This window comes from Globicephala melas, chromosome 20, assembly GCF_963455315.2.
Source record: "Globicephala melas chromosome 20, mGloMel1.2, whole genome shotgun sequence".
Taxonomy (NCBI): domain Eukaryota; kingdom Metazoa; phylum Chordata; class Mammalia; order Artiodactyla; family Delphinidae; genus Globicephala; species Globicephala melas.
In genome coordinates, this window is record NC_083333.1 from 27,851,558 (window position 1) to 27,876,081 (window position 24,524).

The 24,524-nt window shown below is 52.4% G+C and overlaps 2 protein-coding genes across 10 annotated transcripts in view; one reads left to right on the top strand and one right to left on the bottom strand.

Annotated features, from left to right (window-relative positions):
• The window catches only part of NUP85 (nucleoporin 85), a 28,558-nt gene extending 19,506 nt beyond the window's left edge, over window positions 1–9,052 (top strand). For 5 of the 6 annotated variants that reach the window (XM_060290480.2, XM_030837629.3, XM_060290483.1 and 2 more), the window contains 8 exons: window positions 4,830–4,913; window positions 5,070–5,135; window positions 5,325–5,476; window positions 6,224–6,341; window positions 6,446–6,546; window positions 7,909–8,060; window positions 8,388–8,489; window positions 8,871–9,052. In XM_060290480.2, the coding sequence (XP_060146463.1) occupies window positions 4,830–4,913; window positions 5,070–5,135; window positions 5,325–5,476; window positions 6,224–6,341; window positions 6,446–6,546; window positions 7,909–8,060; window positions 8,388–8,489; window positions 8,871–8,972 (877 nt within the window). In that variant the 3' untranslated portion in view covers window positions 8,973–9,052. Of the gene's footprint in view, window positions 1–4,829; window positions 4,914–5,069; window positions 5,136–5,324; window positions 5,477–6,223; window positions 6,342–6,445; window positions 6,547–7,908; window positions 8,061–8,387; window positions 8,490–8,855 lie in introns of all 6 variants that reach the window. The other variant, XM_070044454.1, reaches the window with a different exon arrangement.
• The window catches only part of GGA3 (golgi associated, gamma adaptin ear containing, ARF binding protein 3), a 28,123-nt gene that overhangs the window by 3,282 nt on the left and 317 nt on the right, over window positions 1–24,524 (bottom strand). The window contains exons 1-17 of one of the 4 annotated variants that reach the window (XM_030837627.2): window positions 24,276–24,486; window positions 18,740–18,824; window positions 18,535–18,610; window positions 17,053–17,151; window positions 16,221–16,344; window positions 15,898–16,001; window positions 15,683–15,763; window positions 15,063–15,200; window positions 14,399–14,480; window positions 14,185–14,301; window positions 13,637–13,876; window positions 13,182–13,252; window positions 12,601–12,896; window positions 12,165–12,388; window positions 11,696–11,865; window positions 11,455–11,565; window positions 3,965–11,214 (exon numbers count right to left, since the gene is read on the bottom strand). In XM_030837627.2, the coding sequence (XP_030693487.1) occupies window positions 11,104–11,214; window positions 11,455–11,565; window positions 11,696–11,865; window positions 12,165–12,388; window positions 12,601–12,896; window positions 13,182–13,252; window positions 13,637–13,876; window positions 14,185–14,301; window positions 14,399–14,480; window positions 15,063–15,200; window positions 15,683–15,763; window positions 15,898–16,001; window positions 16,221–16,344; window positions 17,053–17,136 (1,953 nt within the window). In that variant the 5' untranslated portion in view covers window positions 17,137–17,151; window positions 18,535–18,610; window positions 18,740–18,824; window positions 24,276–24,486 and the 3' untranslated portion in view covers window positions 3,965–11,103. Of the gene's footprint in view, window positions 1–3,964; window positions 11,215–11,454; window positions 11,566–11,695; window positions 11,866–12,164; window positions 12,389–12,600; window positions 12,897–13,181; window positions 13,253–13,636; window positions 13,877–14,184; window positions 14,302–14,398; window positions 14,481–15,062; window positions 15,201–15,682; window positions 15,764–15,897; window positions 16,002–16,220; window positions 16,345–17,052; window positions 17,152–18,534; window positions 18,611–18,739; window positions 18,825–24,275; window positions 24,487–24,524 lie in introns of those variants that run through there. The other 3 variants (XM_030837622.2, XM_060290479.1, XR_011377056.1) reach the window with 3 other exon arrangements.

A 24,524-nucleotide genomic window follows, 5' to 3' on the forward strand; every position in this document is an offset into this window, starting at 1 on the left:
CTAAGAAGAGATCCAGTTTAATGTTTGCCTAATCTAGAATCTTCTTGTCAGACCTTTGGCCCAGCCCATTACCTTGGCTTCAGGGTAGAGCGGTGTGTACAGACCCTTACGCTCTATTCATAGAAGAAGGTCCACAGCCACCAGATCTTGGCTGGTCAGAGGCAGTGGTTGCTGCAGAGCCACCAGAAAAGCAGGACATGGGGTTGGCATGAGGGGGTGACAGCAGCCCCAGTGCAGGGCAAACAGTCCATTGGAGGGTTACAGTTGTTAACCCAGGGTAGGGCCTTCATTATAGGCCTTCGCGGGTCTTCCCGGCTCCAGAGTTCTCCCTTTTCCAGCAGAGGCCACCCCAGAGCAGCTAATTTAAGTCTTCCCTGAACATCTTTGACCAGTGAGCTTGTTCACTTGTTCCATTTAGAGCCTGCATTCAGAATTCTCCATTTTATATGTGTGTGAACATCCAAAACCTGTGTTGTTCAGACTTGCACAAGACCCTGGTGTCCGTTTTCATTTAGCACTTCTTCCAGTCTCAGTCACTCAAGCCTTTTCATTAGTTCTTGGCCTCAGTGGTCGTTTACCAAAGTCCATACGGTTTACTGAGTTCTTAAGCACTAACCAGTCTATTGGTAAGTCCTATTAGCTCAACTTGAAAACATATCTTGGGGCTCCCCTGGTGGCACGATGGTTAAGAATCCGCCTGCCAATGCAGGGGACATGGGTTCAAGCCCTGGTCCGGGAAGATCCCACATGCCGTGGAGCAACTAAGCCCATGCGCCTCTGCCTGCGCTCTAGAGCCCGCAAGCCACAACTACCAAGCCCACGTGCCACGACTACTGAAGCCCGCGCACCTAGAGTCTGTGCTCTGCAACAAGAGAAGCCACCGCAATGAGAAGCTGGCACCGCAACGAGGAGTAGCCCCCGCTGGCCACAACTAGCGAAAGCCCAACGAACACCCAACGCAGCCAAAAATAAATAAATAAGTAAATACATTTATTTTTTAGAAAAACAGCCATATATCTCACAACCAGCTACTTCTTGCTCCCTCCCCAGCCACTGGCATGGCCCAGCACCATCACTGTTACCCTGAACTGTTTTTTTTAAAATAAATTTATTTATGTATTTATTTTTGGCTGCATTGGGTCTTCGTTGCTGTGTGCGGGCTTCATCTAGATGTGGCGAGCGGGGGCTACTCTTGGTTGTGGTGCAGTGGCTTCTCGTTGTGGAGCACAGGCTTCAGTAGTTGTGGCACGCGGGCTCAGTAGTTGTGGCTCGCGGGCTCAGTAGTTGTGGATCGTGGGCTCTAGAGCGCAGGCTCACTCGTTGCGGCACACGGGCCTAGTTGTTACGCGGCATGTGGGATCTTCCCAGGCCAGGGATTGAACCCGTGTAGCCTGCATTGGCAGATGGATTCCTAACCACTGTGCCACTGGGGAAGCCCTTCCCTGAACTGTTAACAGGTGGCCCGTTGCTGGCTTCCCACTATCACCTGTCTCTGTATTGTCCATCATCACAGAAGAGCCTAAGTAATCTTTTAAAACTTAAACCATGGGCTTCCCTGGTGGCGCAGCGGTTGAGAGTCCGCCTGCCGATGCAGGGGACACAGGTTCGTTCCCCGGTCTGGGAAGATCCCACATGCCGCGGAGCGGCTGGGCCCGTGAGCCATGGCCGCTGAGCCTGCGCGTCCGGAGCCTGTGCTCCACAACGGGAGAGGCCACAACAGTGAGAGGCCCGCGTACTGCAAAAAAAAAAAAACAACTTAAACCACGTCATTCTCCTGTTTACTGTCCCAGTGGTTTCTCATCACAAGGCCCTAAGTGAGCTGGCCTCCACCTGCCTTGAAGTTTGAGTCACACGGGCTTCATTCTGAAGTGGGAACGAGACAAGCTTACTTTCCACCGCTGAGCCTTCACACTGGCTGTTTCCTCTATTTCAGGAATGCTCCTTTCCCTTGTCTTCCTCTGGCAGGTTCCTTCTCATCCTTCAGCCCTCTGCTCAGACAACCCTCATGACTAATTTTTCTACATAGAACTTATTCTAGGAGGGGTGGGGGATGTGCGTGATTTTATATGTGAGGAGGCAGCTTGTTTTTACATCTTCTCAGTTTACACTTTCTCACCTTATATGATATTTTATTCTTAGGACTGGTCATTTCTGATTTCATCTATTATATTTGAATTTTTCATAACTCTGAAGATAGCTCCAGAATCTCAAAGCACTGTACTGACCATTATAATTCCTTCACTTTGACAATGAAGCAGAAGTTAAAAGAAGTGAAGTGGTCAGTCATTGAGTAGCAGGACTGGATTTGAACCAGTTTGCAGTGCTTTCCTGTGGACACAGCTGTGTAGCTGTTGGTAAGCAGTTTAAGTAGAGGACAAGTTAGTGTCAGCTTCAAGCTCAGGCTTACTGTTGTTTTATTTATATAGATACTGTTCAAAAATAATCTTTTTAAAGCAGTTTATGTCTGTTTTGCCACTTTTTTCTTGAAACAGTCCAGGTAGGCAAGAGGTACAATTACTCCATTTTATAGATGAAAGGGCTACAGAGAGGCAAGTGACCGACAGGGGCAGCCGTGAGGTCCAGTTGCCACACTTCGTTAAATCGCTCTCTAGTTAATGAAATAACAGTATTTTAAACTTTTAAATTATCGGGACTTCCCTGGTGGCGCAGTGGTTAAGACTCCACGCTGCCAGTGCTGGGGGCCCAGCTTCGATTCCTGGTCAGGGAACTAGATCCTACATGCATGCCGCAACTGAGACCTGGCGCAACCAAGTAAAAAAAAACTTGATACGTAAAGGACCTATGATGAAATTAGAACAGTTAAGGGAACAAACGTCCAGCGAGTCAGGGTTTGTTTAGGGGCCTGTCATAAAGAGATACCGGATTTATTGGGACTCTTGTCTAAAAAGGACAAAATCAAGAAGGAACGCAGCAGAATTACAAAATTACGAAAGTCATCGTTAAAGGCAATCCTGGACCGAGGAAGCAACCTGTAAGAATTTGAGCAAAGGGGGTTCCCTGTTGGCCTAGTGGTCAGGGTTCTGGGGCTTTCACTGGGTTCACTCCCTGGTCGGGGAACTGAGATCCCTCGAGCGGAGAGGCACAGCCAGCAGCAACAACAAAACGCACTGGAGCGTGATGCTTTGTATAGCATGTATGCACTTACAGAGCTTAGTGTTCGAAGGTGGTAGTAGAAATACAAGCGTTTTTGAGAATTGGCTTAGTTTTTTGAATGTCAGATACATATGCATAGCTGTTAGTAAAGCTGGAATGTATCTAACATATGAAATTTAGGGAGGCCAAATGACATTCCATAATGATGGAATTCTGGAGCAGATGAAGTATCGTAGTATCCGTATCCCTGAGATCAAGGCAAAAGTTTTAAACATTTATCCAGTAATTCAGTGTAAACCAATCCCCATTCTTTTGATATCCTGAAAGCAGAACTGTTTACCTTAGTGAATGATTACGCCTGGGACAGTGTATTGCCTTGGTCTGCTCCCTCCACTTTACTTGGGGTTGATCTTGCCTTACAGAAAGGAACCATTAAAGCTTCTTTTCCCTCTCCCAAGATTTAAAAAATAGTCAGGCATTATATACAGATACAGGAAGGCCTACACCAAGTAACAAATGAAAAATACAACTCAAAATGATGTACGCACACTGACAGTAAGTGCATAGTCTACTCTATACAGAATGATGCTAGAGAGTTTACAAAAGTTGGTGATGTAAAAAATTTAATCAGGGCTTCCCTGGTGGCGCAGTGGTTGAGAGTCCGCCTGCCGATGCAGGGGATGCGGGTTCGTGCCCCGGTCCGGGAAGATCCCACATGCCGCGGAGCGGCTGGGCCCGTGAGCCATGGCCGCTGAGCCTGCGCGTGCGGAGCCTGTGCTCCGCAACGGGAGAGGCCACAACAGTGAGAGGCCCGCGTACTGCAAAAAAAAAAAAAAAAAAAATTATAAAAAAAAAATTTAATCAGACCTTCAGAGGGCCTTAGGAAATGTCATTTCTAACAAGGGCTACAGATGATTCTAGGTTTCGATTAAAATGTGGTTTGGGGAAGGACTTCTGACTTTCCATTATGTGTCAGATTATATATCCAATAAAATCAAATTACAAATCATGTAACCGAACAAAAAATAATTTCTTTATACAAAGTAGTAATAGATAACAAAGTTAATAGATAACACAAGATGGTTTTTTAAGTGACATCCTAATATATATAGTTGTGTTCATAAAGTGCACTAATCAAAACTATGAAACAGAAAAATTAACAGCAAATTCCAGTACAAAAGAAAATGTTCTTTTGAATTCCATGTTTCATTAAGAATCAAAACCCACCAATCTTTCAGTCCTTTTCTATTTTTTTATTCTTTCCCCCACCACCGGCCGCGTGGCATGGCATGCGGATCATAGTTCCCCGACCAGGGATTGAACCCGTGCCCCCTGCTTTGGAAGTGCGGAGTCTTAACCACTGGACCGCCAGGGAAGTCCCTTTCAGTCCTTTTCTTATATGTTATTCTGTGTCCGCAATTCCTATATCTAATTGGGTTCCTGGATGTTTTTTCATTTTCTGTGTGACGTTCTCCATTGAAATGTATCATCGGCTGCTGCTTTGGGGGTTGAATGTCCTTCTCAGTGTCTGTTACTAGTCCCCACCTAGTGGGCAGAAACTTCTCAGTCTGTGCTTCCAGACAGATTCCAGCTTGCCTCTGTCCCTGCCATCCTTTTTAAGCAAAAGACATGTGGGGTTCCTGCTTATGCTCCACTCGTGTGGGCCATGCCCTCTCATCCTGACTTTGAATCTGGCCTTGTGTCTGAACCTGTAGCATCGCCCTGAGCAACTGGTGGTTTGTGGCCCATCTGACAGACCTGCTGGATCACTGCAAACTCCTCCAGTCGCACAACCTCTAGTAAGTACGCCATGGCCATGCCAACCCTCTTCTTGCCGCCATCCAGGCTCTTGAGGGTGGGTTGAACCGAGTGCCTAGAAGGGAGGCTGGGCTGCCGAAGGGGGCCCTGAATAGAGCAGGCCCAGAGTCCTGGTCCCATGTTATGCTTTATTCCAGCTTTGGATCCAACATGAGAGAGTTCCTCTTGCTGGAATACGCCTCAGGACTCTTTGCTCATCACAGGTAGGACGGCCCCAAGGGGGTGGGGTGGCAGCGGGGTGCTCTTCAGCAGGCGGCTGCTGCCAGTGGAGCTTGGACTGTGTTCTCTCCCGTCTGGTTCCCTGAAGGCTACAAGGTCCGGGGGAGGAGCCGCCTTGGGTGCTAACTCCCAAGCCCCAGGCCCTCACGTCTGTCCTCCTTGGACCTGTGCAGCCTGTGGCAGCTGGGGGTGGATTACTTTGACTACTGCCCTGAGCTGGGCCGAGTTTCCTTGGAGCTGCATATTGAGCGGATCCCTCTGAGCACAGAGCAGAAAGCCCTCAAGGTGCTGCGGGTTTGCGAGCAGCGGCAGATGACTGAGCAAGGTGAGTTGGCTGTCCTCCCAGCGTACCCTCTATGCTCATGCCGTGTGAGCCAGCCTGGAGAGCGTCTGGGCACTGGGTGCCAGGAGGTAAACCAAAACACAGGAAAGTCATTGCGGAGGGACAAAGAGCTAGGGATCCGTTGGCACCTAGAAGCAGTCGAGCCCATTGCCTGGTTATAAAGGTCCTGATCCACTCTTTCATGCATTCGCCAGAGGTCAGGCTGGGGCAGGTGCGAGGTGACTTGTCCCAGGTGGGTTGCTGTTGCTGGCTAAGGCTGGCTGGGTGGGGAAGCAGGACCGGAGGTGGCTCAGGGAGAGCACAGGGAGGGAACGATGCTGATGGTGGCCCCTTCTCCTCCCCCTCAGCGTCAAATGATAAAAACCTAAGTTGTTGTTCTTCCCAGAGGCATTGCATGTTTATGACCGTCTCTGAAAGCATATAGCATTCAAGACCCAAAGGATGGTAGCATTTTCAGCATGCGGACAGATAATGGAGGCGCTGACCTGTGGGGAGCAATACAAAGATTTTTACCACCCCTGAAATGAAACCCACTCACAAAGCCAGTCCTGCCAGGAGACAATTTATAAACCTCGAAGTTCCTAGTTCTGCAGGCCAGACTGTATTTGCAGCCCACAGAGAAGCCGTGTAAAGCTCAGAGGAGCTGGGAAGCTGCTCCTATCCCAGCAGGTTCAGGAATGGAGTGATTTGTAGGGTGAAAGTTTCATCTTTACTGTTTTCCCTGCAAAGTTCGCAGCATTTGTAAGATCTTGGCCATGAAAGCTGTCCGCAACAATCGCCTGGGCTCCGCCCTCTCTTGGAGCATTCGAGCCAAAGATGCCGCCTTCGCCACGCTCGTCTCAGACAGGTGGGCTCAGTCTGTGTGTGCTTCCTGGGTACTGCCTGGGCAGTTGGGAGGCTGAGGAGGTGGGCCTGGGACTGCTGCTCTGACCTCTGGGCCGGGCCTTGTAGGTTCCTCAGGGATTACTGTGAGCGAGGCTGCTTTTCTGATTTGGATCTCATTGACAACCTGGGGCCAGCCATGATGCTCAGTGATCGACTGACGTTCCTGGGTGAGTCTCTCTGGGCTCTGTCCCCTGGACCTTCAGCACAGGTGGACAGTTATGGAGATTGGAGGGACTGTTCTAGGCTTCTCCAGTCTAAAACACATAGAACCCTGTGTGCCAGTCTCTGCAAAGGATATTTCTTGGTAACGTTTTATTTTCTGGTAATTTCAAGCTTAGAAGTTGTGAAAGTAGTGTAAAGAATAAGGAACTCCCACACGCACTTTATCCAGATTCACAGTTATGTATACTTTGCCTCATTTGTTTTATTCTCTCAATCAGGTTGTTGGGGAACAGTCGGAAAATAAGTTGGAGATTTATATGGAGACTTTCTCCATAAATACCTGAGCACGTATTTGTTAAGAATAAGAACATTCTCTTATATAACCAGTTATGAAAATCAGGAGGCTCAACGTTGATATAATACTCTCATCTAATCCGTATCTGATTCCATCAGTTGTCCCAGTAATGTCCTTCACTTTGTCTCGGTTCATGCATTTAGTTTTCATGGCTCGTTAGTGCCTCTGCCTTTCTTGGTGCTTCCTTAATCTTGACATTTTTGAAGAGTCAGTGCAGCTCTCTTGTAGAATGTTCTCACTTGGGGATTATCCATGAGCAGCCTCAGATTGTATATTTGGGCAGGAATTCCACTGAGGTGATGTGTCCTCCTCAGTGTCGTCCCCTTATTGGTGGAGTTCACCTTGGTCACGTGTAAAGATTTTCCCTTTAACAATTCGTGGAGGGATACTTTGGGATTATTTAAATGTCTTGTTTCTCATCAAACTTTGACCCACTAGTTTTAGTAACTACCGGTGATTTTCTCACCTGCCAGTCCTTGTGTTTCATAGTTGGCATTCCACTGTATGGCAGGCTTCCTCTTCGTCCCCGTTTATTCTTTCATTTACATCAGTAATGGCCTTATGGGTTATTTTATTCAATCTGTTATATAATTCATGACTCTTGTTTATATTGATGCTTATATTCTCCCAGGTTTGGCTCTCTGGAACCCCTTTTTTTTTTGCAGTACGCGGGCCTCTCGCTGTTGTGGCCTCTCCCATTGCGGAGCACAGGCTCCGGACGCACAGGCTCAGCGGCCATGGCTCACGGGCCCAGCCGCTCCGCGGCACGTGGGATCTTCCCAGACCGGGGCACGAACCCATGTCCCCTGCATCGGCAGGTGGACTCGCAACCACTGCACCACCAGGGAAGCCCTGGAACCCCTTTTAAGCGTGTATTTTGAATCCTTTTGGTCTTGTTGGCCCGTGAGCTTGGAGGCCACTCTGGAAGAGTTTCCTTGCTCTGTGGAAAGGCTGGCCTGGGGTCTCTTTTGTTTAGGGTCAGAGGTGACTTAGTGTGCTCTGCTCTCAACAGGAAAGTACCGCGAGTTCCACCGGTTATATGGGGAGAAGCGTTTCGTTGATGCTGCTTCTCTTCTCCTGTCGTTGATGACGTCCCAGATTGCCCCCCGTACTTTCTGGATGACACTACTAACAGATGCCTTGCCCCTTTTGGAACAGAAACAGGTACAGGTTGAGTCCACAGTGATCTTCTGTGCGTGTGCGCATGCATGCGTGTATTCCCCTATAGCGCCCACTCTGGATATCCATAGCTACACAAGAAAAACTACTTAATTTGAAATGTGGCATCTGTCTACTGACAGTGCTCAGCCCAGGACCCTGACAAGAGCTGGGAGTGAGAATGGGGGGCTGCTCTACCCTCCCAGGGTTGCATACAGAAAGCACACTTCTCCAAGTGAGATACGAGAAAGGCTGTCTCGGCTTGAGCCCGTGCCCAAACCACTGCAGGCTTTGGCTGGGGAGCAGCTAAGCTAAGCAGCGTCTCTCCCCTAGGTGATTTTTTCAGCAGAGCAAACATACGAGCTGATGAGATGTCTGGAGGACTTGACCTCACGAAGACCAGTGCGTGGAGAGCCTGATGCCCAGCAACTCCAGGTCAGTTGAGCTTTTCCAGTTTGTTGGTACCACAATGGAGATGAGAAAAGGCTCCTTCTAGCTCAGGTGTACCCCCACCCCGAGATGTTGGCCCCTTACAAACTCACATGCCTCTTAAGATACCTCTTAACCTGTAACTGTGACACGCCAACTTATTTTAGGAGAAAATGGGGTGATTCTAGTGTTCTCGTCTGTTTTTTCTTTCCTGTCAGTCAGTCACAGTGGTCCTTTGCATGCAGCTCCATCTTTTAATATTGAGAACTTGCTGGAAGATACTACTGAATGTTGTATGCCTTTTATCTACCTTTGGATTAGAGAGTCTTGGGAACTATAAAGAAGGTAAACTTCCTGCTGTGCCTCATGCAGGCTCTTTGCTTTTAGGATGATGACGTAGAGACCACCAAGGTGGAAATGCTGAGACTTGCTCTTGCACGGAATCTTGCCCGGTCAATCATAAAAGAAGGCTCATTGGAAGGTTCCTGAGGCCAGCTCCAACATGTTATCTTTGTAAGGCAATGTATATACGTTTTTAGAAGAATAAATGTTTTCTTTTGCAAATAGAAGGCAAGTTCTTATAGAACTTACAGTTCTTACATCTAGGGAGTTTTTATCTACCACCACTGTAAACCTGAGGTAGCTGTCTTCGAGAAAAAGCCACCCCCAGAAGTTACGGTGAGTGCAGTGCCCTCCTGCTTGAAAGCAGAAACTTGAACAAGAGCATTCAGTGGTTTACTTGTGCTTCTGAAATTTGGCTTCACCTCACAATCATCTGTTAACTTTCCAGTTATCTTCTTTAAAAAAGAAAACGGTCTAGGAACCTTACCTTTCAGCAGCAGCCCTCAGGTGATGCCAGCATATCCACCTGTCTACATTTGGAATTCGTAAGTGGCACCTTCCCCCACACTGGGGCGATTGGTGTCTGTATTAGGAGGATTCCAAATGGGGTGAAAATGGTTTATTTGACATGCAGCAGAACAAGGGCAGCAGTTGATATATCCAGTAGAGTTTTTTGTCACGAAGCAGTGACCTCAATAGTAACAAGTAACACTCATAAATAATTTTAAAGTCTGAAGCTTATAAAGGTACATTTCCATGTTGTAGTCCCACAGACCTTCCCAGGGCTGCAGCAGCCCGTCTCTGGAAAGCTCTTGGATTTATTCCTTAAGTAGTGAAATTGATTCACTTTTGACTGTCCTAGTGAAGCAGTGAAACCTGCTTGCCAACAGTGGGAGGGAAGGGGAGATGACCTCTATGTTGATGGAGTGAGGAAGCCTGGCAAGGAGCAGGGAGGGGTCAGGGAACATGGTTTGTGCCACCTTTCCCCAGAGATGGCTCTGAGCCTATCCAGCTGAGCTCAGGTGAGCTGTGCGCTCTTTCCCCAGCTGGTGGTTCTCACTCTGCTGTTGCCCCATGAGGCCTAGAGTCCCCGGCCCAGTTCCATCCAGTGGGTGCAGAAGCTTGGGCTGAGCACTGTTGAAGCAGTAGGGTCTGGTGACTCGATTCAAGCAAGGCCCCTCATCTCACCACCTCCAGACCCAACATCTTGCTGACAGTGCCCCTGGGCGGCTGGGGACAGGGTTTCTGGGCAGCAGGTATGGACATAGAACTAGTGCAACGTGCCTGACCCTGAGGCCTCCTGTTCCCAATCAGTCACGTGCCACACCACAGGCCATCTGGTGGGAGGCAGGGGAGGCTGAAGCAGGAGGACACAGGGCGCTGGGAGTCGTCCTCCCCTTCAGAGGCGTGAAGGGCAGGACAGCAGTTTATTTCATGCGGAGCAAGAGGTAGTGAGTGAGTAGGATGGCCTGCTCCCGTAGCAGGAGGCACACTTCTCCCAGAAAGTGCTGAGGACCTGCTTCCGGAGGAAAACACTGGTTCTCTTCCATCTTTCCTTCCTATCTGCAGTTTAGGCTGCCATGAGGCCAAGTTCTACTGTTTCTAATAGCTTGAGTTGAGTTCCTCATCCTGCTGCGATGTCCATAGGACACAGCCTGCCACCACCAGGGACAAGCACACAACTCATTATCCAGTGGCCACTCCAGGATGACGCTGCCCATGGAGGGCAGGGTTGGAGATCTGGCAGCATACCAACTCCTTACTCTGGGCCCAGGGCCGTTCAGGACCATTGGGCTTTGCCCACCTCCCTGGAGATGGGAGCAGGAGCCTGCCAAGGGGAAGCACAGAGCAGCAACGGGGAGCTGAGACCTCTGGGGCTGTGAGGACGTGGTCCTTGAGGGAGGGCCCTGAGTCTGTCTTTGGAGACCTCCCCCTCTGTGGCATCAAAGGACGCCAACACAGGGGAAAAACCTACTCCAGCCCTGGGTCCATGTTCCCAGGGCAGGGGTGCAGAGTCTGGGGCCACTCCCCACCCCTGATGCACGTGGCCACTTCAAGTCACACAGGTAGATAAAAACAGGTCCTTTTAGGGGGCCAGAGGAGGAGAGATCATCACAGCAGCTGCTCGGCTCCTGGAAGCAATACCCAGGCCCCCTGTTCCACATCAAAGCTCTTAAGCACTGCAGTCAGGACGTGAAGAAGGGCTGGACCTGGAGAGCCTCCCGTCTCAGGGCAGCCTGCCTGGGCTCCAAAGTGCAGATGACAGTGTCCTCTGGGGTCACAGGCTCCCCCACTGCTCCACAGGGGGGAACTGGTCCACCTCCCCCACCTCCGTGCTCAGCTGCTCCCCCAAGGCGAAGGTCAGCCTGTACCGAAGCCTCGCCTTCTCCTGCGGCAGAGGGGCAGCGTGTGAGACGCTCTCTTCTGTGATACCCTTGGGGCCCTGTCTGTGCTGTGGGACAGGCCCTGCTCCTACCACCTCGTCCTCACTCAGCCACTGAACCAGGGTGGAGAAGGGACGCATGTTAATGGCTGTGGTATCACGACACTCCAGGTTGGGAGGTGATATTCCCGAGCCCTAACCTGGGGCAGCCAGGGCTTTAGGCTGGGATCCCCAGTTCTAGCTCACCTTCAGTGGATTGGCCAGCAGCATGACCTGGGTGATGGCTGCAGGTGGCTGGATGGGGCTAAACGGGGAGAGTTCTGTCCCAGAGGGTGGCTGCAACTTCACTTTCATTGACTAAAGAGAGAGAGAGAGAAGCTCCTTTGAAGAGACTGCAGGTGCCCCTGAGATGGAACTGGGATTGGACGCAGTGGGTGCAAGATACAGGTGAATTCTGCCTCTTGAGGCTCCAGGAAGCCGGGGGTACCTTGGGCACTGCAGCCTGCAGCACGATGCTCTTGATAGGCAAGGGAGCCGTATTCAGCATGGACACCACCACCACCAGCACGTCAGGCCGTCCTGGAGGACACTCCTTGGCAAAATGGAAGAGGATGCGGAAGCCATTTTTATCATAGGCTGTCACAGGAAGGGCGCTGCCTGTAAGAAGGGGGCGTGTGAGTGTGGAAGGAGAGGAAGGCTGAAGACAGCCAGCAGACACCACAGCCAAGCGGGAGGGCGCGGCGGCCCTGTGACAGAGGCTCCACTTCTGCAGGACCTCCCGAGAGTGCACGGTGGGAACAAGCACAGGCTGAGACAGCGGTCAGGTGGGCCACGCGCGGCTCTAAGGGACCCCGGCCTGGAGAGCCTGTACCCTGCCACCCCTGTCGTGTCCCCGACAACACTGTAAGTTGTGAGCCCCACCTCCCCTCTCACCCCAAGCCTCCGTGAACACCTACTAGGCTTGATAGACTCCAGGGGGACATGGACACTGGTCAGGGAGAGCTCGGGCCCCTGCACGGGGCTGCCCTGGGACTGGAAGGCAGGTGGCTGGAAGAGAGGGCTGCCGGGCGCCGTGGAGAAGGGGAGGAGAGGTCTAGCTGAGGTGCTGGTGGGCAGCAGAGGGGAGGTGGCAGCGCCAGCGAAGAAGCCAGAGGAGACGGGTTTCACCAGGCCTGAGGTCCTGGGAGGCAGGAAGGAGAACAGGGCACGTCAGAGACCAGGCAGAGCTGCTGGGCTGCCCCTCACTAAGGCCGCCAGGCTAGAGCCAGTTCTTCCCCTCCCTAGCTTCCAGATTCCAGACTGAGAGGGAACACTCATGACCCCTCTGGAGCTGCCTCTGGCTCTGCCACGCCCGGGCCTGCCCTCCCCACCAGCCCCTCTCCCACTCATTACGCTTTGGCCTCTTCTAGAAGCTGATCAAGGGCGTCCAGCTGGCGCACGGTGCTGTCGCCCAAAGCTGAACCATGGTGCCCGGGGGCCGCAGGCTCAGCCTTGGGGGCCGAAGCTGGGGCCAGGCCGGTGGAAAATGAGAAGGAGCCGGCCGGGGGGGCTGGAACGCTGGCTGGGACCACGGGGGCCTGGGAGTTGCCTGCGGGGGCTGCTGAGGGCTGCAGGAGAGGCCCATCTGAGAGGCTACAGGCACCAGTTCCAGGTTTGGGGCTGAAGAAGTCCAGGTTCGACTGTTCGTTCTGTGGGGAACGGAAAGCGTGAGTGAGCAGAGGGCGCGAAGGGCCCTGCGAGCGGCGGGGGATCTGGGCTCTCCACCCCCCACCCCTTTACTGGGGGCCCTACTGCAGCCCTTCTGGATGAGCAGCCCCTGTCCTCCAAGGACAGGGCAGGGAAAGCGCCGTATCCGGTGTGGTGCCCTAAGGGGTCAAGACAGCAGACAACTGCAGCTGAGGACTAGTGGGGAGGGGGAGGACAGTAGGAAGTGAAGGCTGTCAGCCCTGCAGTCATGTCACCTGTGCCCCTACCTGGAACAGGGGCCACTGGCTGTTTCCAGCTGACTCTCTGGGAGGAGCACAGGGGGCTGGGTCGGTGAGACCTGAGAACAGAGAAGACGACTGCGGTGAGAAGAGGCTCTGGGCTTGGGCAGTCCCAGCCCCACCTCAACCAAGGTAGGGTCACGTGACCAGCGGGGCATCCGTGGGTGACAGGGTGGAGAGGTGTCCCCCAGGCAGCCTCCAGAGGGGAGCGGATCCACTTCAGTCCTTACGTTGAGGGGGCACCTCCCGGGGAGAGGAGAGCAGAGCGAGACACTGGGTCCGCTCTGCTCCCCCTGAGGGACACTGCACTTGGCTCTCTGCCTACAGTGGAAGCCTCCTCCGCCACCCTCGCTAAGCACACGGGCCCCTCAGACCTCCCGCTCCCACGTGCCTAGCTTCCCTACCGGCCCCACCAGAAGCCCTTTCCAGCCCCCAGGACGCACCCAAGCAGAGCAGCTCCTCGTCCAGCAGGCTGAGGGTGCGGCCTGTGCTGCTGGGTCCCGGCGGGGCCTCAGCCTGGCTGGACGAGTGGCTGCGCCCGGGTCCCAAGGCCTGGGGGGGCGGAGGGAGGATAGGGATGCCCGAGGGGCGGGGTACAGGGGCCAGCACTGGGGACAAGCTGCTCGGCGCATCCAGCTCGGCAAGGTCAATGAGAGTGCCTTGGTTACTGGAACGGTGGTTTCCTGGATGGACGAAGGGAAGGGGACAGGAATAATCAGGGGCCACACGAGTGGCTGCACAGAGGGAGGGGGAACCCTGACACAGCCTCTGGCCTAATCCCAGAGCACCTGTGCCAGGTGAAGGCTGAAAAGCCAGCGGAGAAGGCAAGCAGGGGAGACCCTGTACAGACCTCCAAGGGGGACCGCTTGGAGTGGCTGAGAAGCCCCTCGGACCCTGTGGGATGACACACTGGTCAACCTGCACCGTGGCCTGGTGGTGGGGACCGGGGCTGGTCCAGAGGGGTCGGGAGTGGGGAACCAGAACACTTTACCTTCAGAGTCAGGAATGGCTGAGGTGACCACCTCACCATTGATGACCTGCCCTTCAACGACTGTTTTATAAGAGTTGATGACCCGGGAGAGGTTGTCACTGGCCTGCAGGATGTCCCCTAGAATGGAGAGAGACTTCTTACTCCTGGCCGTGACGGCGTCCCACCTCACACATCCCGACTCCCAGCTCATCTTTGTCAATCCCTCTTCACTCACCTAAACTGCTGTCGTTGTCCTCTGTCTCGCTGGCTAGTTTGAATAACGTCCGCCTCTTGCTCTCACACCGATCAAACAGCTCCTAGAAGAGACCCAGGCAGAAAAACTGGAGCTGGCAGGGTTCTTGGAGAGCATCTAACTCAGCGTTCACGCCCAGCCGCGGGCTCCCCTGGTACCACGGTCAGTTACCGGCAGAGCTGGGCTCGGAGCACACATCTTGCCACCTGCCTCCACCACTCTGTGTCACCCAAGACGCCTGTTCAGGCGGAGAAGTCACCAGGACAGTATGTCCCTTCCTGCCTCCCAGGCTGGCACATGTCTCAGAATTCAGAGTATCTATGTGACCGAGGGCTGAGGTGAGCATCAGGGGCACAGGGCTGGCCTCTCTGCCCAGATGTCCCCGAGGCAGAAAGCGAGGTGGAGCAAGGGCGCGCCCCGGAGCAGGTCTGCAGAGTCGCGTAGACGTAGGGGTCCGTGGAGCGCGCGCACCCTGCGCAAGTCAGCCATGGCTCGTGTGCAAAATGGGGACGCACTCCCCTCTACCTGGCTGCTGTGCCGGTTAAGAGGTGAGGGAACACCAGGTGTGTAGCAGCGTCTTAGGGCTGGGACTCGGCGAAGGCTGGCTCCCTTCCCCGGAGCCTGGCCCTCCCAGAGCGGGGCCTACCTTCATGAGCTCTTTATCTGCCTCTGAAGAATCCTCTTTGCTGTAATGAAGCAGCATCTCGCCGAGCAGCTTGACGTTGTTATTAACCTCCTCTAAAGTGTGCAGACGCTTGGTCACCTTCTGGATCCGCGCCTCATCCTGCATCAGAGGATCCAGGAGAAAGAGCTCAACTGGACCCGTCCCACTGCCCCCCAGAATCCCGACAGGCAAGGCTCACACCTTCCCAGAGAACACGAGAGCAGAGGCCAGTCCCACGGAAGCTCGTTTCAGTGCATGATTCTTTTTTTTTTCACCCCCCCCCGGGCCACTTTTCCCCCTTGGTGTCCATACGTTTGTTCTCTACGTCTGTGTCTCTATTTCTGCCCTCAATGCATGATTCTTGGGAACCACTGGCCTCAGACCCAATCTACAGTTTTTCTTTTAAAGCAACAGTCCTCCCTACCCCCAAACTTGGCCCCAGCTACTCATGCTCCTCTATCCCATTCTCCCCCAGAAGCTCCCATGCTCCTCCTTCCAGGTGAGGGCTGGGGACAGGGCAAACGACAGGCGCAGCACCAGGGGAAGGGACCTCTGCTCTGTGGCCACGGGATCCTCCACCCCAAGGCTCGGGACCCACTCACTTCCTTCACCATGGACTTGATGAGCTTGTTGGCCTCCTGCAGGTCATCTGGGTTTTTGCTTTTCAACAACTTGGCTAAAAGCTGGAAGAGGAGGGTATCAGAGGTAGAGGAACAGGCAACTCCCCACCTGGGGAGAACACAGGACCGGAGCTCCCCACAGCACTGAGCAAGCCCACACCTCATCTGAGGACGCTGCAGGCTGGAATGCACTTTACCTTGGACTTCTCCTCATCATCAAAAACAGGGTTTTTGGGACGAGGTGGCGGAGAGGGGATCAGTGTCCTGTCCATAGGGATCAGCGGGTCCGACTGCACAATGCCTGAAATGGGACGGGGCAGCGTTCGCGCAGGCTGGGCCGCGCTCTTTCCCCTCCTCATGCAGCAAGGGGGCGCTCCCTGGGACCAGGCCTGCGGGCCGCAGCCCCCTCATTCCCTCACAGCCCAGCCCCTCCCGCTGTCTTAGGCGGACACCCCTCATTCTTCCTGGCCTTGGCCAGCCTTCAGGGCTGCTTTGAGGCTGAGGGAAGGCAGGCGCATACCCTGTCTCTTCAACATGTGGTAGGCATCCTTGATCTTGGATTCTTCCGGCAGCGCCAACGTCCAGCTATAAAGCAGCTCAATAACCTTGGTCTTCACTTTCTCAGACACCCTGTCCCCCAGGTACTAAGAGGCAAAAGGAAATGGGAAAACTTAGCGCAGTCTGGAGGCAGAGACAGAGGGAGCGCTCTCTTCACGGCAGTGTAATGGTTGCTAGTTGGGTACAGTCCTCAAGCTTCCTCCAAACCCGCAGGTGTGAGGCGTGAGTGCGACAGTACTGGGAGGGGAGGGCAGGAGACGGCCTGCACACGGCCCGCACACGGCCGTATCCATCCGGCGTATAGACGGTAGTCAGGCCGGGGGCTGGGAGCTCCTCACGGCGTTTCCACACAGTCTGCCAGAAACAGAACTGCACTTTCCCTCAGAGGAGTTAATGAGAACCTCTTTGCTATGAAGAATTGTTCCCTCTGCCGTAAGTGGGTGCCCAGAGCTTAGGCAACACTAGTGTGCGATGGAAGCCCGGTGATGAGGGAGGCCAGCTGCTCGTGTCCACGTGAGGCAGGCGAGGAAGAGTGACTGCTGTCACTAGAAGCCCAGGGTCCAACGCTACACAGGCCCTCCCCTGACATGCGCACAGCTGCTGCCACACCACCTGTCACGTTTAGACTGGGAGCCCTGTCTGGACATCCTGCTACTGTCAGAGCCTAGCTCTCTGAGGACAGGACCCAGGGAATCTCAGATCCATGGAGATGCTGGTCTGTGCAGTGAAAGGCAGTAAGATGGGGCGGGGTACGAAAGAAGTTCCTAGAAACGAGGAAACTGCCACTGACTTACCTTTGGAGAGACGACTTTGATCAACTCATTCAAAAACCGGAACTTTCCCACTTCGTTATGAAATCTCCTCCCACAGTTCTTCATGCAGGCCTCCAGCACCTGGACCACACAAAGGCGCGGCGCTCAGGCCTGGGACCTGGCACTCGGCCAGACCCCACACAGAGGGAGCGCTGAATAAATACTCACCCAAGGAAGGAGCTAACCAGGAAAAGAGGCGTGCACTGCCCCAGGGGACATCAGCGCACCAGGATTACTGACGAAAGAGCCCCTCAAACTGTAAACCTCTCCTGGGGAAGCTCAACAGGAACTAAAGTAAAAAACCCTGAGACCCAGATACCAAGACAGATCGAGTGTCAGTCCTGGAAGGTGCCTGCCTGCAGATTCTGCCCTTGTGTTTTACAGGTGAGGAGACGGAGACCCAGAGAGCACACGCCTCTCTCAGGGTCCAGGGTTCTTTCCATAAGCTGATCAACGTTTTGGGGAGGTGGGAGAGAATTCTGTTAAATTCTGTTTTCTTCATTGTAGATGGTACACTACTTCCCCTCCCCCGGCCCCCATCTATTTTCCTTCTGGGGCCCATAGGACCTGCCTTGAGTTTTCCTCCAAGGAGCAGACCACCCCAGTGCTGCCCCCTTCCCTGGCTTCTGTCCTTGTAAAGCGGGGTTTTTCAACTGCACCACTGCTGACATTTTGGGCCGGTCACTTGTTGTAGAAGCCTGTCCTCAGCAGCACCCCTGGCCTCTACCCACTAGATGCCAGTAGCACCTCCTGACCTGTGACAACCAAAAGTGTCTCCAGACATTGCCCAATGTACCCTGGGGGACAAAACTGCCCCCAGTCAAGAACCACTGTTCTAAGGCCATTGCTCTCCGGAGGACACAGCAGAGCCATGTGCGTGGGCTAAGTGCCTTTTCCACGACCGTGTCCCCCTCTCCCGGTTTTCCAGGAGCTGAACCAAGTCAGGAGAGAACCTGGGCCCCCTGGCTTAGGGGAGAGCCCGGGAGGCGCCCGCGTGCCGCACACGGCTCCACGTCCTGACCCCCCTTAGTCTGAATAAACGCTAGGATCTGCCTGTTGGTGTGATGCCTTCACTAGTAACCGGCATTATTTTTAGCTACAGGATGAATCACACTTGGCCAACTCTTACCTGGCAAGACAGCTCTGTCAGCCTCTCTTCAAGAAGCCCTCTCTGAGCCTCACCCACAGCCCAGGGCCCCTGCCCCTCGTTCCCTCCCTCAGCCACTCTGCTTTTCCCGCTAGACCTTGTGGCCACGCTTCAGCCATCCGTGAAGCTCAGTGCCTGGCACAGGGGCACACACACTTGTGGCACAGCTGACTGAGCAAGGTCCAGGTATGTCTAGTTTGTATCAAGGGTGTTCAGCTGGCTGAGGGTGTGAGCCCTGACCCCCCCGAGAGATCCCAGCGGGCTCACGGGGAAAGGCCTGGGCTCATGAAGATCCTCCGTCAGCACGAAGAACCTACCGTCAGGGCCTGGACTGCCTCCCATTCCTGTGGAGACTGGATCTTATGGGCCAGCAGTCGGACGGCGATCTGTGGCCTGGGAGACAAGCAGACCACACTTTCAGGACACTGACCCGAGGCCATCTGGCTAGCCCTCCTTGGCCACAGTTTTTTACTTTTCCAGTCAACTACCTCTTACCTGCCCCCTAACAGCTTTGAGACTCACCCTTCAAGCTCTTTGTTGATCTGATCACAAAAGCCAATTATGTATTCCCAGTCCTCCTGGCGGTTGGAAGGATTCGTGGCTTTATCTTGGGACAGAACAAAGAAGAGTACAGTTGTTATAAAGAGTAAGGAGGACAGTATGGAAGGTTTTCCTCACGCTTTTTAGGCACTGATGTGAAGAAATTTCTTCTCTAGGAGAAACGACTCAATAGTTCAGTCAGAAAGCAAGTCAAATACAAATACCACTTTCTGTCCAATATTTTGAAAGTCACAAACGAAAGAGAAAACAAATCCTAAGCCTCTGATTTTAAGGCAAGCTAGCAACATTTACTGAACCCCTCTGAGCACCAATCACTGTGCTATCTGTCCCTGGGGTTGCAGAAACAGAACCTGAGCTTGAGTAATCTGCACCCTTAAGTTTTGTTTTGTTGTTTGGTTTTTGTTTTTGGCTGCACTATGCAGCATGTGGGATCTTAATTCCCCCGACCACTGGACCACCACGGAAGTCCCAGCACCCTTAAGTTTATTATTGTTTGTTTATTTATTTTTGGCTGCGTTGGGTCTTCGTTGCTGCGCGTGGGCTTTCTCTAGTTGCGGCGAGCGGGGGCTACTCTTCGTTGCGGTGCACGGGCTTCTCACTGCGGTGGCTTCTCTTGTTGCGGAGCACGGGCTCTAGGTGTGCGGGCTTCAGTAGTTGTGGCACGAGAGCTCTAGAGCACAGGCTCAGTAGTTGTGGCGCACGGGCTTAGCTGCTCCGTGGCATGTGGGATCTTCCCGGACCAGGGCTCGAACCCTTGTCCCCTGCATTGGCAGGCGGATTCTTAACCACTGCGCCACCAGGGAAGTCCCCACCCTTAAGTTTAAAGGGTCTTCCATGATCAAGGACAAAGACAAGCGTTGAAGAGTTCTCAGAGGGTCACTGAGGGTTTAAATTCCAAGAGCTAAATGCCAAGTCTCCTAATACTTGGTGTGGGTCCTCTCTTCTCTGTTATCCCCAGAACCTGTGCTTACAGAGGATGGCCCCAGCTGAGGGTGGTTAAATGTGTTCCCATCTCTGATTCAGATCGTGGAGTTGGCCTCTTCTAGAAAGCACTCTCAAGCTGTTTGCTAAATTTAGGGCTTCAGGTTCGGAAGACAAAAGGAAGACTGAAGGCGTGGATCCTTTTTTAAGTACCAGCCTCCTCCTGCAGATTTCCACAGGGGCCAAAAGCAGAGTGAGAGCCTGTAAAAAGCCCTTCCCAACAAGGGGTGTTGTTAGATGTTCCTAAATTCTGATTCTTCGTGACTGTTTTCTTAACTTCCTTTTCCCCTAACATTAAAAGTCACTAGCTCCACGACCAAATCCTAACAGGGACTCCTAGCCACCCCCTACCCCTCCAATAGGAGTCACAAGAATCAGCAGACGCCAGCTGGCAGCAGAGGGAACACCTGCAGCGCCCAGCGCTGCGCGTGCGTGGCAGCGTTTCTGCTCTGGTTGCAAGAAAATTCTGATGGTTTAGGATCATATTTGGAGGAAAAACGAGATGTCAGTCCTCAATCCTGAGAAGAGAATTAGCAGGCCCTTCAAAATGTCACGCTTGAAGGGAAGGGAGGTTAATTCTATCAAGAGTGGCCATTTATTGCCACAGTGACCTACTAGCTGTTACCCTCCAGAAAAGCCCTGAGTCTCTCCCACCAGGTGTCTGAAATTTTCTCAGGTATCGGCATGGCTTTGTTACTAATCCCTATCATTTGAGATGCTTAAAGTTCTCATGACGTTAAGAGGCTGTAGGATACTAAAAGGTGGTCTGAGGAGCCATACCTACACCTGTCACTCTCATCATTTTGGGGACAGTCGCATGCCTCGTGATATAAGAAAAAGAAGCCCAGTCGCTTCCACTGTTTGCAACTAGAAAAGCATCTTACAGATACAGTGTACAATGTGGACAGCCCCTCCCCACACACGGGCATTCACCAAACAGTGTACTCTGCCCGGGGCTGCCCGTAACTCCTGTAGCATTTCTCCTCCCAAGAACGCTCCCACTTACTTTTCACTTATGTTCAACATCTCTAGAATCCCACTCCCTTTCCCCTTGACAGATCTTTTTACTGCAAACCCGCAGGGAGCTCTCTGCCTACACATGAGCACAAAAAGCCCTGGTTTCAGCCATGGTTGGTCCCACTTCTGAGTATATCCTCTGACTTTCCAGCCAGCTCAGACAGCAGACCTCAGTCACCCACGGGAACCGGAAGAACCTCTGGGGATGATTCTGGGCGACTCAATCGCGCCATCTGCCCACTGCCTCGCCAGCAGACTCACAACTGTCACCCCCTCAACACTCTCCTTCACCTGGCACGGAGGTGACACCAGAGCCTCCTCTCAGGTCCTGCCTTCTAGAACTGCCCCTCTGGGCTCTACTCTGATTCAAGGTTTCTATTTTTGAGGCTCCGCTGAAAGCCTTATTCTAGTCTGTGTCTTTGCCTCTATGTTTCCTGCTCTCATTTTCAACTTAGTTCCATCTCTAGCCTTGACTGTCGTGGACCGTTGGTCAGTAGGGATGGAAACAGCAGCATTGGCTACGCCTTCCCAACACGGCTCAGATAGTCCAGTGATGACAAGTTCTATGTAGCAAATGACGTAGAAATAAGCAGAGGCAAGGACACAGATGGAAAGGGAGTCAAGAGTCAGCCTGCAGTGCTGTGGTCTGGAATCGAGGGAGACTTAGTCAATCACCAGGTCTTTGTTAAGCAGCCACAGAAAACTAAGTACACAGCGTGGTAGGCCCTGGAGGGACTACAGTAAAAGTACAAGATTCGGATCCTACCCTTGAGGATGTCACGCTCTTCTGGTGCAACACATGAGAAATCACCACAGCAAAAAACAAGACAGGGTGTAATTTTCGGTGCTAATTTGGTGCAGAAACGAGTCTAAAAACAAACCCATCACTTCTACTTCCTGACTTCCCTGTTTCTATAAATGCTGCCACCATTCAAAAGCTCCTTTTGCCCCACCCCCAGGCACCCAGGTTTGAACACTCCTTCCCTCTCCTCACCCATTTTCATCAGTCAGTCACAATCCCTTCCTTCTCGATTTTTTTCTGGGGGTGGGGGGCGCATGTCACACAGCTTGTGGGATCTTACAATAGTTCTCTCACCAGGGATCGAACCCGGGCCCTCAGCAGTGAGAGTACCAAGTCCTAACCACTGGACCGCCAGGGAAGTCCCCTCAATGTCTTTTTAAAACTCTCACTTCTTCTTTTCTTATTCCTTCCCCAACCTCCTTACTTCTCACCTGCTTCCAGAACTTCTGCTCCAACCCATCCTTTGTAAAAACACCAACATGAACCTTCACAAAACACTAATTTTACCAGGTACAGTTGGAATGGGTACCTCCTAACTGTAGACACGTAAACTTCTTGGGCTGGAATTCAAGCTGGTCCGGAATCTGGTTCTAACTTCTAACTTCCCAGCTTTCTCTCCCACCACACTCCCACAGGAACCCCCTGCTTGAACCAGCCAAACAGCTGTTACTGCATACCCCAGACGTGGTCTGCTCCCTCCACATCACTGTCTGGTGTTTTCTTTGCCAATTTTCCCATTCCTTAGGGCCTAGCTCGACTGCAATCTCCCCACTGGGAGAACCATCTTCCATTCCACTTATTCCCAATTTCCCAGAGAAACTGTCTGAATTTTAGCATTTATGGCTCTTGCTTTTATCTTTTTACTTAAAAATGCTGTATCCACTCCAGCATCACTTTCTTCAAACTGAAGGCAAAGATTGTTTGAACTTCTTAATTTTCATCACACCTCACACACATAGCAGGTAGTCACTAGACGCTGATCAGCTGCTGTAACGCAGGACTTTGGAGAAGGCTGAGATCAAGAGGTGGTTTACGGGGAAGGAGATTCTGGGGTGCATTTTACAGCATGTAGTGGAGCAAAGGGGAACAGGGCTTTCAGATAAGGAGAGGAATGTGTGTTGGTGGGACAAGAACATCCAACTGACCAAAGTAAGGAAGAATATCAGGAAGCCACAAAGAGGAAGCAGCAGAATGACTTAACTAAACAGAAGTGCTCTCTGGGAGCAGAATGCAGAATGGACTGATATGGGGAGGGGAGAGGCCTGAGACAGTGGGCCCAGCAGAGGCTTCTGTAATAATTCCAGCAAACTGGGACTTTCCTGGTGGTCCAGTGGTAAAGAATCTGCCTTACAATGCAGGGGACGCAGTTTAGATTGCTGGTCAAGGAACTAAGATCCCATATGCCGCGGGGCAACCAACCCCACACGCCACAACTACTGAGCTCACGCGTCTCAACTAGAGCCCGCGTGCCACAACTAAGACCCAACACAGCCAAAAATAAAATAATTAATAAATCTTAAAAAAAAATTCCAGCAAACCACGGAGTGACAAGGACATAGACTAAGATGGTGCTGAACTCCAAGCACTGGTTTGTTCAATTGGTACAGTTCACACCATTAAGTCATAAGAACCAGGAAAGTGGACAGAGGGTAAGAATGGAAGAAATCTTACCACTGCCCCAAGTGTCACTCTAAGTTACAGGAAGGGGTCAAAGGCCAGTCTCAGCTCTAGTCTCTACAGATACCATCCCTGTCCCCCATCACCATCTCCACTCTCTCTCAGAAACAGGTCAGTCTGCTCTTTCAAATTAACGCTAAACCTAGCCTATTAAACTCAGCTTAGATCATTTAAATTACTCCAATGTCCCCATTAATATCTATGAATGGAACCAATTCCAGTGTGATTATATCCAGTTGGGTGGCTCTGGGCAAGTGAATTGATGAGACGGTGCCCTCTTTTTGTGAAATTGTGACAGAAGTACCTACTTTGCTGGGATACTTGATAAATGAATTAAATGAACGTCTTTGGAGCACTGAGCTCCTTGGAGGACAGTTCCATATATACGGAAGGCTTTGTGACCTGCCTGCAACTGCAGGTTTTGCAAACGTAACTTAAGTTCAACCACCTGAACAGGGTTTCTTATTAAGAAAAGTCAGGCAATTGGAGGAAACACGCATCACCTCCAAGAGCCTGCAGGCTCTAGTAAATAACAGATACTGCACAAGGCAGTATCTAGGCATCTTGCCCGTCTTATCACCCTGTCCAATTTGTCTTCACTTAAAGAGGCCTCTAGGGGTCTCCTCTAGTCCATAGTTAAATCAACGTATTAACGCTTCAACCAAATACTACCTGCTAAGGTTAACCCGTATCTCCTTAAGAGCAGTATGAATTAGCAGTCATAGCAATAGGCCGCTATAACTACACCATCAATGCTGTGCCCCTCAGCTTTGCTCTGAGTAGGTTACCAGCGAATGACTCGCGAAGACGTGCGGTGGTGGGGGAGGGGAGCAGCCGCCCCCACCCCCTCAACATAGCTTTCACCACGCTTTGGTCACTGCAGGAAGAAGGTAGAGCTCTGTTCTCTCTGTCTCACTTTGGATTACTCTCACTTCAAACATTCAGCCGGCCCGAAGCGGTCACTTCCCGAATACATGGTCACAATTCTGAAGCTATGTGTGTATGCTCAGCGACACCCACCGCTCCCGGAGTTTCAGCCCAAATCCGGAGCTTTTCCCTTCGTCAGGGAGGCGCAGGGGGCCCGGAATCAGCCGCGCGCGGCCCCACTACAGTCTCCCCCAAGCGCCGATGCATGCCAGCCCGAAGCACTTGGCTGTCGCTTTCCCGGAGCCCGCGGGGACGGGACAGGACCCGAGCTCACGCCGCTGCTCGCGGGAGCGGGAGAAGGCGCAGTAGCACGGGGAGCAGGGGCCGGGACGTCCTGCTGGG